Raw genomic sequence first — 23,160 nt, forward strand, 5'->3', positions numbered from 1 at the left:
ATGGTGGTGGCAGTGATGACGTTGATGATGACAGCGATGATGATGGCAGTGATTATAATGTTAATGATGGTGATGATGGTGGTTATGATGGTGAGAATGATGGGGATGGTGGTGGCAATGATGGTGATGGTGGTGATGATAGTGATAATGATGGTGGTGATAGTGATGAGGATGATTACCATCATTATTATCTGAACACTGCAGGAAATGGGTTGAAGAGAAGTAGAAGCCGGGATACACAGGGCAGGGAAAAAGGGTTCACATCCTGGTCTCACAGGTCTTCTCTCTTTTTTTTTTTAAATTATACTTTAAGTTTTAGGGTACATGTGCACAACGTGTGCAGGTTTGTTACATATGTATACATGTGCCATGTTGGTGTGCTGCACCCATTAACTCGTCATTTACATTAGGTATATCTCCTAATGCTATCCCTCCCCCCTCCCCCCACCCAACAACAGGCCCCAGTGTGTGATGTTCCCCTTCCTGTGTCCATGTGTTCTCTTTGTTCAATTCCTACCTATAAGTGAGAACATGCGGTGTTTGGTTTTTTGTCCTTGTGATAGTTTGCTGAGAATGATTGTTTCCAGCTTCATCCATGTCCCTACAAAGGACATGAACTCATCATTTTTTATGGCTACATAGTATTCCATGGTGTATATGTGCCACATTTTCTTAATCCAATCTATCATTGTTGGACATTTGGGTTGGTTCCAAGTCTTCGCTATTGTGAATAGTGCCACAATAAACATACATGTGCATGTGTCTTTATAGCAGCATGATTTATAATCCTTTGGGTATATACCCAGTAATGGGATGGCGGGTCAAATGGTATTTCTAGTTCTAGATCCCTGAGGAATCACCACACTGACTTCCACAATGGTTGAACTAGTTTACAGTTCTCACAGGTCTTCTCTATGCCCTTCACTCCTTCTGAGCTGGACCAACCTCGAGCTATCTTATCAAGCTTAACAATGTACTAATCAATGAGGCAGTGCCCAACAGCCATTGTTGCCCCTGGATAGTAGATAGACACTGAATTTGCTTTATTTTGAAGCTGCTCAACACAAGGTCAGCAGTGCATTCTCTAAGATCACTTAGTTCCTGTTTGTTTCTGGAATCAAATGAAATAAGTTTAACTGGGGGGTCCCTGATACTGTCACACTCTGATCTAGGACTACGCCCATCAGAGACATTTCTCAAGAAAGTGGTCTGACAACAGCCCAGGCAAAATCTGAGCGGGTAACATTTGAAATCGAATACCCATCCAAGGAGAAAATTGCACTTAATTATTCACATGGCAATCCAGGCTGGCATATTGGTTCAGAAGCCACACCAGCTGCTGACAGTTCTCCGCCACCCTCCCCTCTCCTCCTCTCCACTGCTTGTCCATCTGTGCTCCTCTTCCCAGTAACTCCTACAGAAGCGATTATGCTGCTGGTCCACAGCGTCTTTGTCAGTGGACATTCTCATGTCTCCATGAGACTGGTCAAGCAAAGTCACATAGCCACTTGGGAAGAACACCAGTGTGGCAATTCCAAAAAAAAATTACTCTGCTGTTTAAAAAATGTCTAAGATATTACTTACTTTTTTCTGGAATCTCTTCTTTACTATTGCAATCAGCTGTCTATGCTTTGAGTTATCTGCACCTGGGGACATGTGCCACAAGGACACAACCCAATGCCCTGTCCCCCTCCATGCCCTGTGGCCAGGCCTTCCTGGCACTTTCTTCTCTTCCCTGCATTACAAGCCCCAATAATGGGTTGGGCAGAGGCAGGAAGCAAGTAGAAGCAGAAGATCAGTCAGCAAAGACTTGGGAGCCCACCATAGCAGGGCTCCAAGTACTCCAAGCACCAAACAAATGCTCCAGTCTCAGAGCCGAGGGAGCTTCCCATGTAACACCCTTTAAAGAGAAGCTTAAAGTCTAATGGGGAAAAAACACCAGAAATGTTAAAATGTTTAAAAAGTGGTGAGTGGGTTGCACTTCCTGAAAGCAACAGACTTCAATCTGCCATTGCATTGGGAAGCGTGGAGCGGGCTGGGGAGGATGTTAAATAGCACATGGCATTTGGGGCAAAGACTTGAAAAGAGAATGACCACAGGGGACCACAAAATGAGCCACTCTCCTAGAATAGAAGGGCCAAGGTAGAGGGGTGACGAGAAAAAGCCAAGATCCCAGTAGCATAGGGCTAGCCCATGACCTCCTTAAAGTATGTCACCTGCACAGAAACAGCATGGCCTTAATACTTCACTGAGTGAGTCAGACACAAGACCCTAGCCTGAGTGGGAGGATACAGGGACAGAACCCTCTGTGATCAGCAGCTTCCAGTCATGAGGGGAAAGATGTCATCCTCATGCAAGAAATGCAGCTCTTATGGTCAGACAGGCACACAAGGCTTGTGCAGATAACAAGGTTGACCACTGGACGTCAGGACTGGCTTGCAATATATAGAAGTAAACCCTAGCCGGGTGCGGTGGCTCACGCCTGTAATCCCAGCACTTTGGGAGGCCAAGGTGGGCAGATCATGAGGTCAGGAGATTGACCTGGCTAACAACCTGGCTAACACGGTGAAACCCCGTCTCTACTAAAAAATACAAAAAAGTAGCCAGGCATGGTGGTGGGAGCCTGTAGTCCCAGCTACTTGGGAGGCTGAGGCAGGGGAATGGCGGTGTGAACCCGGGAGGTGGAGCTTGCAGTGAGCCGAGATCGTGCCACTGCACTCCAGCCTGGGCAACACAGCAAGACTCCATCTCAAAAAAAAAAAAAAAAGTAAAACCTAGGCAAATCATCCGAAAGATAAGGCAGAAAATAAGTTCCATCAAAGATGTGCAATTACAAGGACCATAGAGGCTGGAAAGAGACAGTAAAACCATCTGGCTGAGGGGCAATTGTGGGCCATGAAACTGGGATGGGGCAGCGTGGCCCAGTGGCAAGAACAGTTCACTGACTTTCAGGTAGGTGCCCTGCGAGTGACAGCAGAGGGTGCCAGGCATGGCTGGTGTCATGTAGCCCCACGCTATTCAAACTGTGAGCCAATAGCACCAGCATCCCCTGGGAGCTTGTTAGAAATGCGGAGTCTCAGGCCCCACCCTAGACCTGCTGAAACAGAATCTTCATGTTAACACACCCTCCAGTGATTACTATGCACAATAAAATCGGGGACTGTGCCACTCTGGCACAGTCATCTCAACCCTGGCTGCACATTAGAATGGCCTGGGTAATTCTACAAAATAGTAATGCACAGTGTCCACCCCGAAAAGATGTTGATTTAATTCCTGCAGAATAGGGCCAGTGTATCGGTACTTTCTAAAAACTTTCCACATGGTTCACACGTTCAGCAAATTTTGAGAACCAGAGCTGAGAGAGAGACTGAAAAATGAGGAAAACACCGCTGAGGACTGTAGAGTTTGGGTTCACATCAAGACCCCCAAGACTGAGGCCAGTTTGTCCCAGCCAGTGCTCTGCAGGGGCAAAGCCTCTCCAGGCCTGGTGGGGCAGAAGGAAGTGGGGGACCCAGGCTCATCTGAGAGAGGGAGAGAGGGGAACCTCTGGCCTTCTCCAGGACCCAGACTTTGTGAAGGCTTCCTGGACCCTGATCATTGTTAAGTCCCAATGATTTGCTCTGCAGACTCAGTTGCTGCTAAATCCCGTCCTGTACAAACCAGGCTAACCAAAATTTCTATGAGCACCGATGCTCCAAAGTTATCTACATCTTTGAGTCTGTTCAACACCCTCCCGTCTGAGAGAGGGAGGTCAGTATGCAGCTATGAATGGGGCCATGTGGGCAGAGGTAGGGATGAGTAGAAATGTAAGAATTGACTGGACTGCAGTGGTTCTCAAATTTCAGCGTGCATCAGAATCACCTGGAGGGCCTGTTCCGACGCACCTCATTGGACCCCATTCCCAGAATTTCTGATTTGATTTATCTTGGAGGTAGAGCTAAGAATTTGCATGGGAATTGGTTTGGACCCAAGGACACGTGGTGTGGGATGGAGGTTAAGTACCTTATATCTTCTCAGCCTCAGAGTCCTCACTGGTAAAATGTTTGGTCTAGATCAGGGCTTGTCAACCTAAGCACTATTGATGCTTTGGGCTGATCATTCTATTTTGTGAAGATCTATCCTCTTCATTGTGGATGTTGAGCAGCAGCCCTGGCCTCTACCCACTGAATGCCGACAGCAACCCCAATTCCTTGCTGTGACAACAAAAGTGTCTCCAGACATTGCTACACGACCCCTGGGAGAGAGGGATTGCAAACTCATCCCCAGTTGAGAACACTGGTTCCTACATAGCTTTCCATTTTTTTGTTTTGTTTTGTTTTTTTGTTTTGTTTTGTTTTTTGTTTTTGTTTTCCTTTTTCAGATGGAGTCTCACTCTGTCATGCAGGCTGGAGTGCAGTGGCGTGATCTCGGCTCACTGCCACCTCTGCCTCCCAGGTTCAAGCGATTCTCCTGCCTCAGCCTCCCAAGTAGCTGAGATGACAGGCATGTGCCACCAGGCCTGGCTAATTTTTTGTATTTTTAGGGGAGACGGGATCTCACTGTGTTAGCCAGGATGGTCTCGATCTCCTGACCTCGTGATCCGCCTGCCTCGGCCTCCCAAAGTGCTGGGATTACAGGCGTGATTATTTGTCTTTTTAATGGGTGGCAAAACTGTCTTTTCTTATTTTGTGGAAAGTATGCCTCTAAATTAAACATGATAGTTTTCAGAGTAAAACAAATTGCTCTGAAAACGTATATGTTTGATGAGAAACTGGTCTGTGGCTGGCACAGCACTCCTTCTGGTACAAGAGCCTTTGGGGGAAGTAGCTAAAAGCATGTGCTTCGGCACCAGATTGCCTGGCTTTTAAGCTTGAGCTGCTCCACTTACCAACTGTGGGGTTTCAGGCAAGTTTCTTTTTTTTCTTTTAACTTTTTATTTTGAACCAATTTTAGATTTATAGAAAAGTTGTAAAAATAGCATCGAATTTCTACATATCTCACTTTTAGCCTCCCCTTAATGCTAACATCTTACATAAACATAGGACAGTTTCTTAACTGCCTTCTGCCTCAGTTTCTTCATCGGTAAAATGAAGATCTGAGACTACCTATCTTAGACAACTGTTAAAAGCTTGGGATGGAATAATTCACAGAAAATACTCAGGATCGTCCCTCGTACATATTAAGTGCTCAAAAATCTCAGTTATTATTTTTTGTTATTCACTGTGGCTTTAAGATCTTCAGAAAACGATGCATTTTCAATAGAGAAACAGATCCCAATGGGTGAGATGTGCCTGGCAGCCTTAGCTATCAGTTGCCAAACGACCTGTGTGTGTACTTCCATCTGGCTGGGCTTGCATTTAATCCATACATCCCTAGTTCACCTGCTTCTCCACTTCCCCCTCCCTGCCTCCAAGCATCCTGAAAGACCCTCTGGCCTTTCCCAGGACCTGGACGTTATCAAGGCCTCTTGGACCCTGATCATTGTTATGTTCCAGTGATTTGCTCTGCGGACCGCAGTTGCTGCTAAAGCCTGTCCTGTACAAGCCAGCCTAACCAAAATTTCTATGAGCACCGATGCTCCAACATTAACTGCATCTTTGAGTCTGTTCAACACTCTCCCTCAAGAGCCCCTCTACAGAATTTTACACAAAAGCACAGATGCCTCCAATCCAAAAGTGCATCATAAATTCTTGCTGAGTGTGAGGTTTCTGGGCTTCGGTGTTTGGAGAGAGAATGCTGAGTCAGAATGAACAGCAGAAAAGGTCCCAGGCTCGTGCCTTAGTCTTCGCCCAAAGGTAGCAGAGCAACTTATAAACGCTAATTAAACTTGCTTTCCCACTCCCTAATAAGGCGAGTGCTCTGTATATTTTATGGATGGGAAGACTGGGGACAAAGGAGAGAACTAGCCTTTGCTAGTCACGTAACTTGCAGGGTGATGAAGGCTGCAAGAGGCTCCATGGCAGAGCTGGGCTGGGCTGTGAGCCCCACGCAAACCAGCAGAGCTTGATCTGTTTGGCCAGCGTCCTGGCTGCTGAAGCCTGCTTCTGCCAGGATGGCATTGATATTCTGCACGTAGAAAAGAAGTCTCAGTTTCAAACTAATTGCTGTGAGCTCAAACGCATACAGTCATTAGCGCTTCACTCTGAGAAGGGAGCTGAATCCTAATTGTAGAACTGTTGTGCATCCAGGCAAACTGTGTACTCTGGAGACAGCCGTGCCCAGTGGTAGATGGTCCAGCTCCCCCCCGCAACCCCTCCCACTGTTTCACACACACAACCCTACAGCCCCATTTCCACAGAACTAGGCTACCCTTTGCTCTTCTAGCACCCTGGACTTAGCCGACCTGCTGAGGCTCATTCAAAACCTTGCACCGGCCCCAGCTTTTGGGTTTTGCTTCCGAGAACCTGAGAGGCTGGAAATTCCCAAAGACCTTCTGGGGCCGGGCTGGACAAGGCTGTGGGCTAGCCTGAAAGTGTGTCCCTTTCATCTTTTCTCTGTTGCTGATCATTTTTGCTTACGCATTTCCAAGCACCAGGTGTGACAATAAATGGTTGAATTTCACTTCTGCCTCTCCTCCCACTGCTAGAGAGTAATCTAGAACATATATCTGACTGGGCCAAGCTTCAGGATAAATCCTCCTCTGACTCCAGTCTACATTTAAGAGAAAGTCTGATTTTCTAAAGAAAAAAGCACTAACAGCCCTCTGGGTCTGACCCAGCCTACCTTTGCTCCATCTGTAAAGGGTCACCTGTTCTGGAGGTATAGTCTGGGGGATGGCTATGAGGAGTTAAACCAAGACAGGGACCACAGTTGCGATGAGGATGGTCACATGGATATCCCTCATGTTAGCTGGTATTTCTAAGCAATTTTCTTTAGGCTATGTACTTCACAGACTTTATTTCATTTACTTAGAACAAGCTCAGCAGGTAACTATGGCATCCTCACCATCACACAATACCTGAAAGCACAGGCTCCAGGATCCATTTGCCTGGATTCAAATCCTGATGCCCCAATTAGTAGCTGTGTGGCTTTGGGCAAGTGTTTCCATCTCACCATGCTTCTGTTTTATCAGAGATGGGGATGATGTAATTGAAGTGCCCCCCTCCAAGCATGATGAAGCTCAAATGAGTTAATACATGAGAAGTGGTCAGAACTGTGTCCGGCCAGTGGTCAGCCCTAATACACTTCAGCCATTACTACAGAGAGAACCCACATTCAGGGAGTTAAACACCTGTTTGCTGTTCCCTCCCATGCTCTTAGCCACAGTGTCATAAATGTGGATGTGGGCAGCCAGATTCATTTTTTTGTTTTGTTTTGAGACGTAGCCTTGCTTTGTCAACCAGGCTGGAGTGCAGTAGCATGATCTCGGCTCACGGCAACCTCCACCTCCCTGATTCAAACAATTCTCCTGCCTCAGCCTCCCGAGTAACTGGGATTACAGATGCACACCACCACACCCGGCTGATTTTTGTATTTTTAGTAGAGACGGGGTTTCACCATGTTGGCCAGGCTAGTCTTAAACTCTTGACCTCGAGTGATCTGCCCGCCTTGGCCTCCCAAAGCACTGGGATTATAGGCATGAGCCACTGTGCCTAGCAGTGGCCAGATTTCTTTTAGACATGCAACCAGGGCCTGTCAGTAAAGGGTCTGGGGTGTGGTCATCATGCCTGTCTTTCAGTGAAAGCGTCCACAGGACAGTTCTTCATGCTGTGTGTGACTACGGGGTTCCAGCTTTAGTTATGATCCCTCCACTAAAAGGCAATTGAGGAATTTCTCGCTGATTGGTTCACCAGGTAAAAAGCATTCAAGATGCGATTAGAGATAGGAAGCAGTGGTTCAGCTTCCTTGGGGAGGAGATCAGCCTGAATCCTTCTGTCGGTATCTTCATCACCATGAACCCAGGCTATGCTGGCCGCACAGAGCTGCCAGAGAATCTCAAGGCTCTCTTCAGGTGAGTGTCAGTTCTGCCCCATGCAAAAGCCCCAAAAAAGAAGTTTCTTTCATTTTTCCACTTAAAATGTGTGACATATATTTTAAGGAAAATTTGGAACATTTGGAAAAGTAGATTTTTAACAACCTTCTTTAATGTCTTTAATGCAGTAAAATTGCTTTTTGCTTAATTGTGTTCTGTTCTCCTCTGTATATACATTTTAAATCCATACGTTGGTAGCCTGCATTTGCGCTCTACATAGTTTTGTGTTTTTTTTTTATTTCATAGTCTCTCATAATCATATCCTAAATATTTTCTTCTATTAGATATTCTTGATAAATCTCATTTCATGGCTGCATACTTTTTTATCAAGTGCATGGTTTACAATGTAATTAACTACTCCCCCATGGTTAAATATTAAGACTTTCTAACATTTAAAATAAATTTATGCATAATGCTGTAATGTACATCTTTGCATATAAATCTTTTTTTTCCGTATGTATGATTATTTTCCTTGGCTAGCTTCCCAGAAGTGGAATTACTGTGTTAATAGGTAGAAACATTTTTAAGGCTCTTGATTGATACACATTGCCAAATTGCTTTCTAAAAAGTAGTACCAAATTATACTCCTCGTAGCGACGCATGAGAGCACCTCTTTTATTTCACCGTTGCTACCGGTGGACATTGCCATATTTTAAACTCTTCTTTATTTTGATAAGAAAACACAAATACATTTCATCGCAGTAGCTGGAGGCTGCATTCTTTTTCCAGAAAAGAAAAGTTGGCCCAACAAAGAGAAAACTGAAGAATGCTTCATGGCTTCTGATCTTCTGGTTACTGAACTTTTATCTAAGTGAGATAGACTGTGGGGTGCTATGACAAAACTGTTTTGTCTCATTTTTGGACTGAGAAACACAGTCCTGTCTGTCCGGAGAGGTTGTCAACACTTTACTGGATTTCCAGAGGCATAGGAGATCGCTGGGCAGCTCCCTGAGTGCTTCACTCTCTCAGTCATGGCAAATTCCCGTGTCGTTGGAGTGACGGGGCCTTCTCCCTCTTCAGCCAGGTCCCTGTGTTAAGCAAGAGCTGCTGGAATGCCAACAAGCTGTCTAAACGGGTGCTACAGAAAACTGCATTGTTGACCATTTGTTTCCACAAAGTAATTATTAAATAAGCCTTGTGTTACAAATGATTATAGAAGTAGGTGATCACCCAGATAAGAATTCTTTCTTACCTTTTTTTCTTGCTGAATTTTTTTGCTGACTGGAATTGTCTTTGCCAGTTCAGGGTGCCATAATAAAAATACTGCAGACTGGGTGGCCTAAACAGCAGACATTTATTTCTCACAGTTCTGGAGACTGAAAGTTCAAAAGCAGGGTGCCAGCACGGTCAGGCTCTGGTGAGGGCTCTCCTCCAGGTTGCAGGCGGCCACCTTCTTGCTGTATCCTCACATGGAGGAAAGAGGACGAGCTAGCTCTCTGGGTAGCGCTCCACCCTCATGACCTAATGACCTTCCAAAGGCCCATCTCCAAATACCATCACATTGCATTTTGGGGGCACACAACATTTAGTCCATAACACATACCCATAGAAGGAAATTTGGAAATAAACATATTTTTCAAAATAGTAAGTACAAACATCTACTTTTACATTTAATTCTCTCAAAGGCCCTATGAGGTGGATAGTACTAGTTTCTCCAGTGTTTAGTGAAGAAACAGATGCATTCAGCAAATTGCTCAGGGTAGTAACCCTAGTTACTAGGGTTAGCTAGTGAACCAACTAGTAAGCGGCAGAATGCTAGAGTTTGAACCCAGAGCCCCTGCTCCTCCCCACCCCCAGTCCTGTCATCCAGGAACAATCAGTGTAACCATTTGGCATTTTTTTTTCCAATACTGCAACAGTAGCGCATTTCTTTTTCAAAATTGGGATCAGACTATATATAGTTTAGTATCCTACTTTCATTAACTAATGTTTCTTTGTGTCATTATATAATTTTCCTTTCACACCACTATTTTTCATGGCTGCATAGTGTTCTGTTGTACAAATGTATATTTTACCCATATGTTCAGGTTGCAAAATAATTTTGAGAATTTAAGCATTTGGTTGCTCCTTTGAATTTGAATACAATGTAAAATATTTCAAGAAAAAAATGTGCTCGAATGAAATGTTTTTGAAAATTTCATATCAGTATAGGGAAAATGCAATTAAAGAAATGTAACAACCTATTACATACCCAACAAATTAAAAAAATGTAAGTAATTTTAAAATCAAATGTTTTTAGTGCCAGAGGAAAAAAAATAACAAAGCCTTCTATAAATCCCTTTCTGTATTATTGTATATGCCATTCTGTGTCAAGATAGGGTTAATAAGTATTAGGTTGGTGCAAACATAATTGCAGTTTTGCCATCGAAAGTAATGGCAAAAACCGCAATTACTTTTGCACCAACTTAATACATACTTTAGACCTCATCAGTAGAAATTTACATTTGTGTTCAAACAAGTACAGGATACACCCTAGGTGTCTAGGCTTAGAGGAGACACACATTTGGAGAATGAAGAATAGGGGAACTCTCAGTTTCTTGAAAGTAATGGCAAAAACCACAATTACTTTTGGACCCACTTAATACATACTTTAGGCCTCATCATGAGAAATTTACATTTGTGTTCAAATAAGTACAGGATAAGCCCTGGGTGTTTAGGATTAGAGGAGACACACATTTTGAGGATGAAGAATAGGGGAACTCTCAGTTTGTTGTAGATACCCAGAGAAACTCAATTCCTTATTCTAAGCCTCGAATCTATTCTAGGCAATTTGCTTTACTAATTCATGCCTTGTGTAAGACACATTGAACTCAAGTCACAAGACTTGAGTGGTAGCTCCAAGTCTGCCCCTGCCTGCTAACATTATCCAGCCCCTTAAGAAGCCGACTTCATTTCCTTTATCCTTAGCTAACTCATCTCTAAGTTGAAAGTCTTCATGCTAACTGCAGCAGCACATAGAATAAATTGAAAGTCTTAGATGAAATAATGGCTCAGGTCTTTCCATGAGTTTTTGCACTCACAGATGCCTCCATGTGTGATCTCGGCCAGTGCCTATTTTCTCGCAGTCTCCTCTTCAACACTGTACTTGGGAAACTGACTGGGCCTTCTGTCTTTCTATACTCAGGCCTTGTGCAATGGTGGTTCCAGACTTTGAATTGATCTGTGAAATCATGCTGGTGGCAGAAGGATTCATTGAAGCCCGGTCATTAGCCAGAAAGTTCATCACTCTTTACCAGCTGTGCAAAGAGCTTCTCTCCAAACAGGTAGGATCTCTAGGGAGGCTGTACAACCAAGCACCATGCCTCTGGAAACGTTCTGGAACAAATGTATTAGGAAAACATACTCAAGCTTTCTCATAGAAAGTCACTGTACCCATAAGCATATCGAAACCTCTGAACACTTCCATAATAATGATCTATGTTCACTTTTTTAGCTCTGCAGTTTTCAAAATTAACCTCAAAACTCCATTTTGTAATAGAATACTTAGCAACACGTCACAGACACCAGCGTCCCATGAGAGACATTACAGTGGCCAATAAAAACCCCTGGAGGAAATGGTCTGTACCTGAAGGGACATAGATGAGGAGGGTTAGGGAAGCAGGTTAGGTGTTAACCAGCTTTGAGCTTCTCATAGTTGCTTGGCGTTACCTGTAGCTTCCACCTAAGGCAGGAGGAAATTCACAGAAAAATTGCACCTTAGCAAAACATTACCTGCAAGGTTTCTGCCTTGAATGGAGAATTTCTTTTTGTCAAGGATAGATGACCAAGCTTCCCTGGGCTGTCCCCAATGAGCTTTGGGATTATCTTGTTTTGATCACCTTTACTGCCATAACACAGGCTCTCTCAGCCATGTGGAGTCTGTCCAAGATGCAGAAAATCCTGTTTTCCTCATATTACTTTTCTCATTGTATCCCCTCTCTAGGTTCTTTCCCAACGTTGACTTCCACTTTTACGGCTTTATCCCAAACCTCACTTCTGAGCTCTAAACCTGTACATTCAATGATCTGTACCACAGCTCCCCCGAGTGTTTAAAAACTCCTCCAGCTCAGCATGTCTAAAGCTGATCTCCGTCAGCTCTAAGCCCAAGCTTCCTTCTCCTGTGTTCCCAGCCTCAGTATGCTGACCCCTCATTCACTCATTTGCTAACTCTAGGACCCTGGGAGTTACCCTGGACCATTTCCTCTTCCTTAGCCCTATATATAATTTTAAATGAACCCTTAATGATTCTATGTTCTGTCTATTTCTCAGACAAGTCTCATTTCCTTTCCCTATTCATTGCTACCACTTGAGTTCCAAGCACCCATATCTTTTGCTTAAACTATTGCAATTGCCTTTCTACTAGTTTTTCTACCTCTTTTCTAATTCCTCAGATCTGTTCTTTAGCCACTTGCTAGAGTGATTATTTAAAAACGCTCCTCACTGGTCCCAAGATAGAGACCAATGTCCTTATCACTCTCTGCTAAATACTGCAGGGTGTTCTGTCTCCTCCTACCTCAACAGCAGCGGCTCACAGCTCTCTCCCTGTCGTGTGATGCTCCATCTCCATTGATCTTTTCTGAGTTCCTTGAAATTGATTGTCTTCTCACCTGAGCCTGTGGACATCCTGTTCTCACTTGCCTTGACTGCACTTCTTTTTCATCTGTGCCTGACTGAATTCTACTCCTTCAAGGTCTTCTTTAATGCCACTTCCTTAGGGAAGTCTGATCCATATCCTGGGTACAGCCGCTGTGTTCTTTGTCATCATTGCACAGCACATTTTTCCTTGGCTGCATTTTTTTTTTTTTTTTTTGAGATGGAGTCTCCCTCTGTCGCCCAGGGTGGAGTGCAGTGGCGTGATCTCGGCTCGCTGCAACCTCCGCCTCCCAGGTTGAAGCGATTCTCCTGCCTCAGCCTCCTGAGTAGCTGGGATAACAGGCACCCACCACCAACCCCAGCTAATTTTTATATTTTCAGTAGAGACGAGGTTTCACCATATTGGCCAGGCTGGTCTCGAACTCCTGACCTTGTGATCCACTCGCCTCGGCCTCCCAAAGTGCTGGGATTACAGGTGTGAGTCACCGTACCTGGCCTCCTTGGTAGCATTTGTCATGGCTCTAATTAAGTAGCAATCTGCTACAAATCAAGTAGAGGAGCTGGGGCTTGAACAGAAGTCTGTCTGAGTTCAGACTCCGTGCTCTGTTCTGCCTACTACAGCTCCTTCCCACACCATGCTGCCACCTGAAGCCTGGTATCAGCAGTGTGGTCCACTCTCCCACAGACCCTACTAGCAGCACTGTGACCAGCTATTCTTTAAACCTCTTTTCCCATAGAATGTGAAGGCCTCCAAGGTGGCACATGTAAGCTCAGCGTCTACCATCTCTAAGAGTTAACATGGCTCCCTCCTTGACAGCCCTTCCAATTCTACCTGCTGAGTGTGCAAAGAGTAGCCAGATAGGTTTGAAAATGGTTCTGTTTGATCTCTCTGACCCCCCACATCATTTGTATGTTCTGTGTCTGCCCTGCTGTCATCACAACTTGGAAAAGTAGCAAGTGTTAGACCAGGAACTAAATTCTGGGATCATGATTTTCTAAGTCATCCCTTCCCACGTCTCTGTCCAGGCTTCAGAGGTGACCTAATGCTCATAGGATATCTATGATTCTGCAGACACTCACCCCAGCACATAGTGTTCTGTCTCTCTGTCACTTTGATCTAACACTGCCCACAGGATCACTACGACTGGGGCCTACGGGCCATCAAGTCCGTACTGGTGGTGGCAGGATCCCTGAAGAGAGGAGACCCTGACCGGCCTGAGGACCAGATCCTGATGCGCTCCTTGAGGGATTTCAACATCCCCAAGATTGTGACTGATGACATGCCCATCTTCATGGGCCTGATCGGGGACCTCTTTCCCACCCTGGATGTCCCCCGGAGGAGAGACCCCAACTTTGAAGCTTTGGTTAGGAAGGCGATAGTGGATCTGAAGCTCCAGGCTGAGGACAACTTTGTGCTCAAGGTACATGTGGTTTTTCCTCCCAGGATTTCTCTATCTCTTACTTATTGTCCAGGATAATGGGTTATCCTTCATCCATAATCCAAAGGGTTGTTTTAGATGTGCAAATATGTATCTAGTTAGTAATAACTCAATTCATTTCAACCACTCTTAACTGGGGACCCACAATGTGGAATGCATGGTAGGGAATACAAGGGAAAGTTGGAGGATCCTTACTTTACAGCCCTTCCATTCTGTTTGGTGTACCTCAGCCTGAATGCCAACTATCTGCTCACTCACCCATAAATGAAAGGACAAAGACAGAGGCCAAGATCTGGCTACATCTACAGAACCTCCACTCAATCCTACTATCCTGGATAGAGACCAGCAAAAGAGAACACCCAAAACCAGCAGAGGAGAATACCCCTCCCAGCCTCCTGGAAAACACAGCACAGCTCCTTATTTAACCTTGAGGCTTACCAGATATTGAAGAAACCCAACAACACGCAAGATAAAGACAGATGGACAGACACAGACACACACACACAACAAAAACAGCCAGTGAAAATAACAAAGAGAATATTTTTAAAGTTATAATTAGCGTCTTTGAAGGAAATTTTAAAAAAATATCCATCAAACAAGAATTAGATGCCATTGTACAAAGAAAGCACTATTGGAGAATTATAAAGACCTCTTTTAAATGTGAAATTGTATCATCTATGGCATTCAAAATTCAGTGAGAGGATGGGAAGATAAAGGCAACATCCCAGGATAAAGTTATAAGCAGTATTATGCATTGTGTGTGTGTGTGTATGGTAAAATATTCACACATGCACACACACACACAGATACAGAAAGTGCGAGAGGTGAGATGATGTATAGAGAATCAATTTAGGTTATCCAACATGTTACCAGTAAGAATTCTAGAAAAAGAACAGAAAGATAACTAGAGCTGGAAAGACATGTATCCACATTGGAAAGACAGTACTGAACAGAATGACTTTAAATGAATCTGTGCAGTGACACATCATAATGCAATTTCAGAAGTCAAGAGTCAAGAGAAAAGAATAAGTCTCCTAGTTGAGTGAGGAGGTAGTACTAGTGTATTAATACCTGAGACTGGGTAGTTAGGAAAGAGGTTTAATTGACTCACAGTTCTGCATGGCTGGGGAGGCCTCAGGAAACTTACAATCATGGCAGAAGGTGAAGGAGAAGCAAGTCCTTCCTCACAAGGCAGCAGGAAAGAGAGAGAAAGAGTGGAGGGGAAATAAAGAGCTGCAGACACCCTTTGTCTTCCTTGCACAGTACATTTTTCCTTTGTAACATTTATCACAGATCTAATTAAATAACAATCTGCTACAAATCAAGTGGAGGAGCAAGGGCTTGAAATGAAGTTTAAGTTCAGACTCCATGCTCTGTTCTACATGCTACACCTCCTCCCTGCACCATGCTGGTTATAAAACCATCAGATCTCGTGAGAACTCACTCAGTATCACAAGAACAGCATGGGGGAAACTGCCCCCATGATCCAACCACCTCCCACCAGATCCCTCCCTCGACACATGGGGATTCGAGATGAGATTTGGGTAGGGACACAAAGCCAAACCATATCAACAAGTGATCCAGGAAAGGAATGAAATTTAAAAGGAACTCAGAATCTCTTGTCAGCTAAATTGGATACTTGAGAATAAGAAAAGCAGTCCTTCAAAGTTTTTAAGGGAAATGATTTCAAGACTAGAATTCTATACAACCAAATTATCATCCATGATATTCTCAGACTCATAAATGTTACTTCTTATGCACCCTTTTTGAGTAAGTTACTTGAGGACATACTGCAGCAAAACAAGAATGAAAAACAAGAAAAATATTGTGAGATTCAAAAAAAATCAAGAATCATTAAAAAAAATCCTGAAATGACAGCCGTTAGCAGGCCTAGAAAGCAATCAATTCAAATTAGAGCTGGAAGTCAGTAGTCTCCCAGAAAAGAGAACCTTAAGAAAAGTGAATTTATTCAAAGCAAGAATAGAGTAATAAGCTGAAAGTTCTTATGTGTTTTATTGAACTTCTAAGTTGTGGGGACTTGTAAGTTATGTGTACAAAATCAATTGTTCCCTCCTCTCTGTTTCCACAGCACCTTATAAATACCTCTAAGATAGTACTTATCCTCTTACCTTAGAATAATTTGTCCACATGACTTTCTTCTCCATCACACTAAGATCACAGAGGGCAGGAGGATCACATCTGAATCCCCCTCGCCTGGCACACTCTGTAGCACTTGGTTGGTGACTAATAATTATATAACTGAATGATGAATACAGGAACAAATGAATCATGTTGCCCCTATATTTCAGACCTCCTGACATCTTGGGGTGGATAACTCTTCCTCTGTTGACTTCAGGTCTCACTTCAGACAGCAGCTGGGGTCACAGAAGAGCAGTTGGGGTGCAGGTGAGTCACAGGCTGGTCCCTCTGGCTGAATTTTCTGCCTCCTCAGGTGGTCCAGCTGGAGGAGCTCCTGGCTGTGCGGCACTCTGTATTTGTGGTGGGTGGCGCTGGTACTGGCAAGTCACAGGTGCTGAGGTCCTTGCACAAGACCTATCAGATCATGAAACGGCGCCCCGTCTGGACTGACCTCAATCCCAAAGCAGTCACAAATGATGAGCTCTTTGGCATCATCAATCCAGCCACACGAGAATGGAAGGATGGTAAGAGTGGGATTCTCCCAGGAGAAAGTCTCTGCTAGCCTCAGAGTCCCTGTGGCGGGCTTGGATGCAGTTGGGTGAATTGCAGAAGCAAACATTGGACTGATCTGTTTGGGACCGCAGAAGGAGACAAAAAAGCCAGTAGAAAGGGAGAAACCAATTTTGGCTTGCAGGGGAACTTCAGTTTTTCAGATGTTCTCCCTCCTTGGGGACCTCTTCCAGCTGCCTTTTAAAGAGTGCATTTAAAAAGGATAAAGCATGCTGGGCACAGTGGCTCACACGTGTAATCCCAACACTTTGGGAAGCGGAGGTGGGTGGATCACGAGGTCAGGAGTTCGAGACCAGCCTGGCCAATATGGTGAAACCCTGTCTCTACTAAAAATACAAAAAAAAAAAAAAAAAAAAATCAGCTGGGCGTGGTGGCGCACATCTGTAGTCCCAGCTGCTCAGGAGACTGAGGCAGAAGAATCGCTTGAACCCGGGTGGTGGAGGTTGCAGTGAGCCGAGATCATGCCACTGCACTCTAGTCTGGGTGACAAAGCAAGACTCCATCTCAAATAAATAAATAAATAAATAAATAAATAAATAAATAAATAAATAAATAAATAAGATAAAGCAATATAGGCATTCAGCTGTAGTTCACTGACTCTGGAGTACGAGCCGTGGTGTAGAGTGTTAATGCTGCCTGGCAGTAGACTTCAAGTATGTGTTGGGTAGGGAAGCCCACGGCTCATTCCCAAAGAAGTGGTGCAGTCTGGCATCCTACAAAGGGCACGACTCCCCTATTTGATGTTGCCCCAACAGTGATGGGGAAGCTGCATGCTACAGAACCTTGTGCCCATGCCAGGCCCCTGATGATTATCTGTTCAATCTCAAGAGGGCCCCTAGAGCCATATTCCTTTCTACAGTGATTCAGAGGCCCCCAACCCTGTGTTTGCTGGGTGCTGATCTCAGCCTTACCTTCAAAGAACTAAACTTCACCAATAGACCTTGTAAAGGGTCGTTTGGCACTGGAAGACAGCAGAAAGAAAGTTGAGGGGGAAAAAAAGAGGTCCCTGAGCTGATAAGGAGGACCTCTTTCTAAAACCTATGTAGTTTCTGGAATGAGGAAATCTCAGCTCCTTCCTGATGTTTCAATGTCTGACCACATCCGGATCAAACTCTCTGGATTTCTCTAATTTAGGAGCTTTCATCTGAGGTCTAGAACACAAGGATTTAACAACCAGAGTCTAATTTTTATTTTGCTGTTAATGAGACTTAGCATCTTTCCTTCTTATTGATCTTAGTAATTTGCTCTTTTGTGATTTTATTTCCTGTTTTTCTTACCAATTTTTAAGGTTTTTTTTTTGTTTTTTTTTTTTTTTTTTTTTTTGAGGCAGAGACTCACTCTGTCGCCCAGGCTGGAGTGCAGTGGCCCAATCTCAGCTGACTGCAAGCTCTGCCTTCCGGGTTCACGCCGTTCTTCTGCCTCAGCCTCCCGAGTAGCTGGGACTACAGGTGCCTGCCACCACGCCCAGCTAATTTTTTGTATTTTTAGTAGAGATGGGGTTTCACCGTGTCAGCCAGGATGGTCTCAATCTCCTGACCTCATGATCCTCCCGCCTCAGCCTCCCAAAGTGCTGGGATTACAGGTGTGAGCCACCATGACACCAGGCCAAGAGTTTTTTTAATATATCAAAGATATTAACCGCTTATCTGTCACATGCATTGCTAATGTTTCCCCAACCTATTCTTTGTCTATAGACACTTTATTCTCCCATGCTCTTTTTAACAAAGGAAATTATGCCTGTCTAGTCTTTTTAGCATCTGGGATTTCTATTAGTTTATAATTCTTCAGCTGCTGATCTAGTATCATAAATTTGGTCAAAAAAGATTCTTTTTACATTAACATTTTTTATCCATCTGGAATTTATGTTGGGGCTTAGTATGAGGCAGGGTACAGAATCAACTTTATTTCCTTCCAGATGGATAATTGATTGTAACCATACCATTTATTAAGTAAACTATCCTTTCCCTCTGAATTTAAACACCAGCTTGTCATTTACTAAATTGCATATGTATATTGAGATCTGATTCTGGGCTTTCTATTCTGTTTGACTCACCTCTTTATCTAATCCTATACTAATGTCATTTTATTTCAGTTACAATCATTTTATAACATATTTTAATATCCAATGAGGTAAGTCCCTCCTCAGTAATCTTTTGTAATTTTATTGTCTTGTCTCAAGCACTTCTTTTTTCATATTAAATATAAGCTCAATAATATAATTCAAACTTTTAAGTCTGAATTCTAGTTAAAATTTTATTAGATTTATACATTAAATTTGGGAAAATTGACAAGGAAGATATAATAATCACAAGTCTGTGTTCACTGAACAAGGTAACTTCGAAGTAAATGGAACATAGCCTTTAAAATATGTTTAGGGGCCAGGCACAGTGGCTCATTCCTATAATCCCAGTGCTTTGGGAGGCCAAGATGGGAAGATCATTTGAGGCCAGGAATTTGAGACCAGCCTAGGCAACATAGTGAGACCCCATATCTACTAAAAAAAAAAAATTTTGGATAACTTTAAAAGAATACGAATTAACAGGTTATTTTAGTTTTATTTATTTATTTGTTATCTGTTTTTTATTTTCAAAATTAATTCCAGTAAACAGAAAAATAAGCACATAAAGGAATTGGCAATTATATCACCAAACGCAATATAATACAAAGTTATAGAACTTTTTATCCCATAAATAGAAAGTATTCCTTTCCTGGTTGGTTCATGTAACATTTCCAAAAATTAAAAATGTAATTGGCTACAGAGAAAGCTATAATGAATTCAACAATATCAATGTACAGGTCACATTCTCTGATAATAATGGAATAGAATTAGAAACAAATAGCAAGAAAGTCACCAAAAATGATTTTACTACTTGCAAATCAAGAAATGCTCTCTTAATTCCTGTATCAAAAAGGAAATTTAATTGCAAACCTCTCTAGGATGCAATAAAAAAATACTTCATACAAGAAAACCTATGGGCTCCATCTAAAACCTCTAAGGGAAAACTTTTTAAACTCACTTTATTATAAAAGGTAGGCTGGAAGTAAAGGAAGTTAATATTCATCATAAGAAATTGTTCAAACTAAACACCAAGAAAATGATGGAAAAGGAACTGGTAAAGATAAAAGCTGAAATTAGTCACTAGGAGGAACACAAACAGATTACATAAAAGATAAATAAATGTAAATATTGGTTCGCTGTAAAGACCAATAAGATAAGTCTATTGTGAGAGTGATTAATGGGAAAAAAGAGTAAATATACATATAATTTGGAATTAACAGACAAGACTAAAGTAGAAGAAAATATTTAATTGATGACACATACTTGAAAAACTAAAAGAAATAAATGAACCCCTAGCAAAATATAAATTAATAAAATTTCTTCATTAAGAAGCAGAAAAATTGAGTAAACTAGTGAAAAGAAAAAGTTAAAAAAGAGTAGAGCAAAAAACAGATAATTTCAAAATTATGAAAAGATAACTCTGAAATTATCTTACAGAGCAAGAATAATATTAATATCAACTTTTATGTGGAGCCAAAAAAACCCAATGTTACTCATTAATATAGACACAAATATTCTAAATAAAATATCAGTAAGGAGAATCAAACAGTATCTCAAAAATAATACCCTTTGACCAAGTAAAAGCTATTCCAGGAATGTAGGGATAGAGCAATTGTTTTTAACAGTATTAACATAAAACATTAACAAACTAAAGGGGAAAATCATTTGATCACTAAATAGATACTTAAAATGCAATTCATTCCTAATAGAAAATTCTAAGTAAAGTAGGAATAGAAGGAAACCCCTAAAATATAATAAATGCTCTGTACCTAAAGCTGAAATGAAAACAAAGTCATTCTCAATAATGATACAGTAAATTTCCATGAAAAATAAGGAACAAGTTAGGGATGCCTATTGTCAACATTATTGCTTATTGGGGTTCTAGAAAATGTAATAGGACAAGAAAATGAAATAGATGGTATAAATTGGAGGAAAGAAAAAAAAATTAGAGGAAAGGAGAGAAATTATTGTTTTGTTTATTATGCAACTTTATACCTAGAAAATGTATTAGACATTACTGAAAAATTACTAGAATTAATAAGAAAGTTCATTAAAGGCAACTGAACATAAAATAAATACACAAAATTTGGTAACTTTTCTCAATACTGGCAAGAGTCAACTAAAAATAGAAGTGCAGGAGGAGAAAATTCTTTTCACAGTAGCAATAAAAATCATGAGATATTTAGGAACACATTTAACCAAACACACATATTTTAAAATCTGTAAAAATGTATTAGGGACATAAAGCCATATGTGAATAAATGAACAGACATACCATACTATTAACTAGGGAAGTTTAATATCATAAAAATCAATTCTGCCCAAGTTAATATATAAATTTCAGGTAATGACAATTAGAATCAGATGGGCCGCTTTCCAAAGCTTGTGTTTGGCAAGATTCGCCAAGACTGCAATTACAAAGCATGAAAACTCTACCTTAAAAAGTTTGATGTAGTTTCATCATGTCATAGTTACTTGCTGTAATGATCCACTTTGTCACTTAAAAAGCTTGTACTATCAGGAGTTGTTCTTGTTCTTGCTAATGTTATGAAAAGTTAGACTAAAGCACAGGGAGAATGCACCTTGGGCATTGCCAGGTTTTTGCAAAGCAAGATATAAAACCAAATCTGCATCCTGGCCAGCATGGTGAAACCGCGTCTCTACTAAAAATACAAAAAAATTAGCTGGGCATGGTGGCACGCACCTCTAGTCCCAGCTACTCAGGAGGCTGAGGCAGGACAATCTCTTGAACCCAGGAGGCAGAGGTTGCAGCGAGCTGAGATCACACCGCTGCACTCCAGCCTGGCAACAGAGCAAGCCTCCATCTAAAAAAAAAAAGTAAAATAAAATAAAAATAAAACCAGGTCTGATCTGCCTTTGCATGTTCCACGTACGCCCCCTTCTGTGTGTTGTAGCTAAAGGGGAAAAGCTATGTTTAAGTGAAAGAGGATTAATGAAGAAATGGAAAATAAGGTATCAGTGGTTCCTTTTAGGATTGTTCTCTTCCATCATGCGGGAGCTTGCCAACATCACCCATGATGGGCCCAAGTGGATTTTACTGGATGGCGACATAGATCCAATGTGGATTGAATCCCTGAATACTGTCATGGATGATAACAAGGTATGAAATTGGGGGATATCCCTAGATCATTTCTAATCACCTGTGAAACCAGTCATCCAGTGTGGCAGGCATACTTGCAAATCTAGATTCCACATGATGGCTGGCTCAGAGTAAGGAACTATCATCAGCATCTTCACCACACATCTCTGCACTGATAAATTCCCAGTAGCAACTTTTGCTTACATCAATGGTACTGCCATGGCTCACACCAGTTTTGGCATTATTATAATTTCCATCAGAATGTTCTGCACATAGACTCTTTAGTATTTAGAGTTCAAAGAAGTCTTAAGTCATTCATTCACATCTTTTTACTTTTTCTTTTTATGCTTTACTAGAATAAGGATATTGAAGATCAGAAACATTCCAAGCCTGTCAAACATCTTTCATGGTGGCAAATATTGTTCCATTGAGAGGCTATTTTATTTTTTATAAACAATGAAAACTCTGTAGTCCCAGCACCCTGGGAGGCCAAGGCGGGCAGATCACCTGAGGTCAGGAGTTCAAGACCAGCCTGGCCAACATGGTGAAACCCCATCTCTACGAAAAATACAAAAAATTAGCTGGGCGTTGTGGCAGGCGCCTGTAATCCCAGCTATTCAGGAGGCTGAGGCAGGAGAATTGCTTGAACCTGGAGGCAGAGGTTGCAGTGAGCTGATATCGTGCCATTGCACTCCAGCCTGGGCAACAAGAGCGAAACTCCATCTCCAAAAACTAGCTGGTGGCTGTTAAGCTGGTAGCTGTTTGTAAGCTTGTTCAGAGAGCACGTCCAGATTACAAGTTTTAAAATGCCTTTAACGTTTACAGGATTGTTAGAATAAAAGTATGCTCTCCTGGAGAGACTACTTGATTGTTTTTTCCACTTTTATTTTAGGTTTGAGGGTACATGTGCAGGTTTGTTACGTAGGCAAACTCATGTCACAGGGGTTTGTTGTACACATTATTTCATCACCCAGGTACTAAGTTCAGTACCAATAGTTACATTTTCTGCACCTCTCCCTCCTCCTACCTTGTACCCTCAAGGGGGCTCCAGTGTCCTGTCTGTTGTTCCCTTCTTTGTGTTCACGAGTTCTCATCATTTAGCTCCCACTTATAAATGAGAACATGTAGCATTTGGTCTTCTGTTCCTGCATTAGTTTGCTAAGGTAATGGCCTCCAGCTCCATTCATGTTCCCAAAAAAAAAACAAAACATGATCTCATTATTTTTATGGCTGCACACTATTCCATGGTGTGTATGTACCACATTTTCTTTATCCAGTCTGTCATTGATGGGCATTTAGGTTGGTTCCATGTCTTTGCCATTGTGAAGAG

At 42.3% G+C, this 23,160-nt stretch overlaps 1 protein-coding gene across 1 annotated transcript in view; it reads left to right on the top strand.

Moving 5' to 3' along the window:
• Positions 1-23,160, top strand: part of DNAH9 (dynein axonemal heavy chain 9) — a 372,401-nt gene that overhangs the window by 132,199 nt on the left and 217,042 nt on the right. The window contains exons 29-33 of the mRNA XM_031003344.3: positions 7,773-7,930; positions 11,076-11,214; positions 13,657-13,944; positions 16,415-16,625; positions 21,724-21,851. Coding sequence (XP_030859204.3) covers positions 7,773-7,930; positions 11,076-11,214; positions 13,657-13,944; positions 16,415-16,625; positions 21,724-21,851 — 924 coding nt within the window. The remainder of the gene's footprint in view (positions 1-7,772; positions 7,931-11,075; positions 11,215-13,656; positions 13,945-16,414; positions 16,626-21,723; positions 21,852-23,160) is intronic.

The sequence above is a fragment of the Gorilla gorilla genome, chromosome 19 (assembly GCF_029281585.2).
Source record: "Gorilla gorilla gorilla isolate KB3781 chromosome 19, NHGRI_mGorGor1-v2.1_pri, whole genome shotgun sequence".
Classification (NCBI taxonomy): domain Eukaryota; kingdom Metazoa; phylum Chordata; class Mammalia; order Primates; family Hominidae; genus Gorilla; species Gorilla gorilla.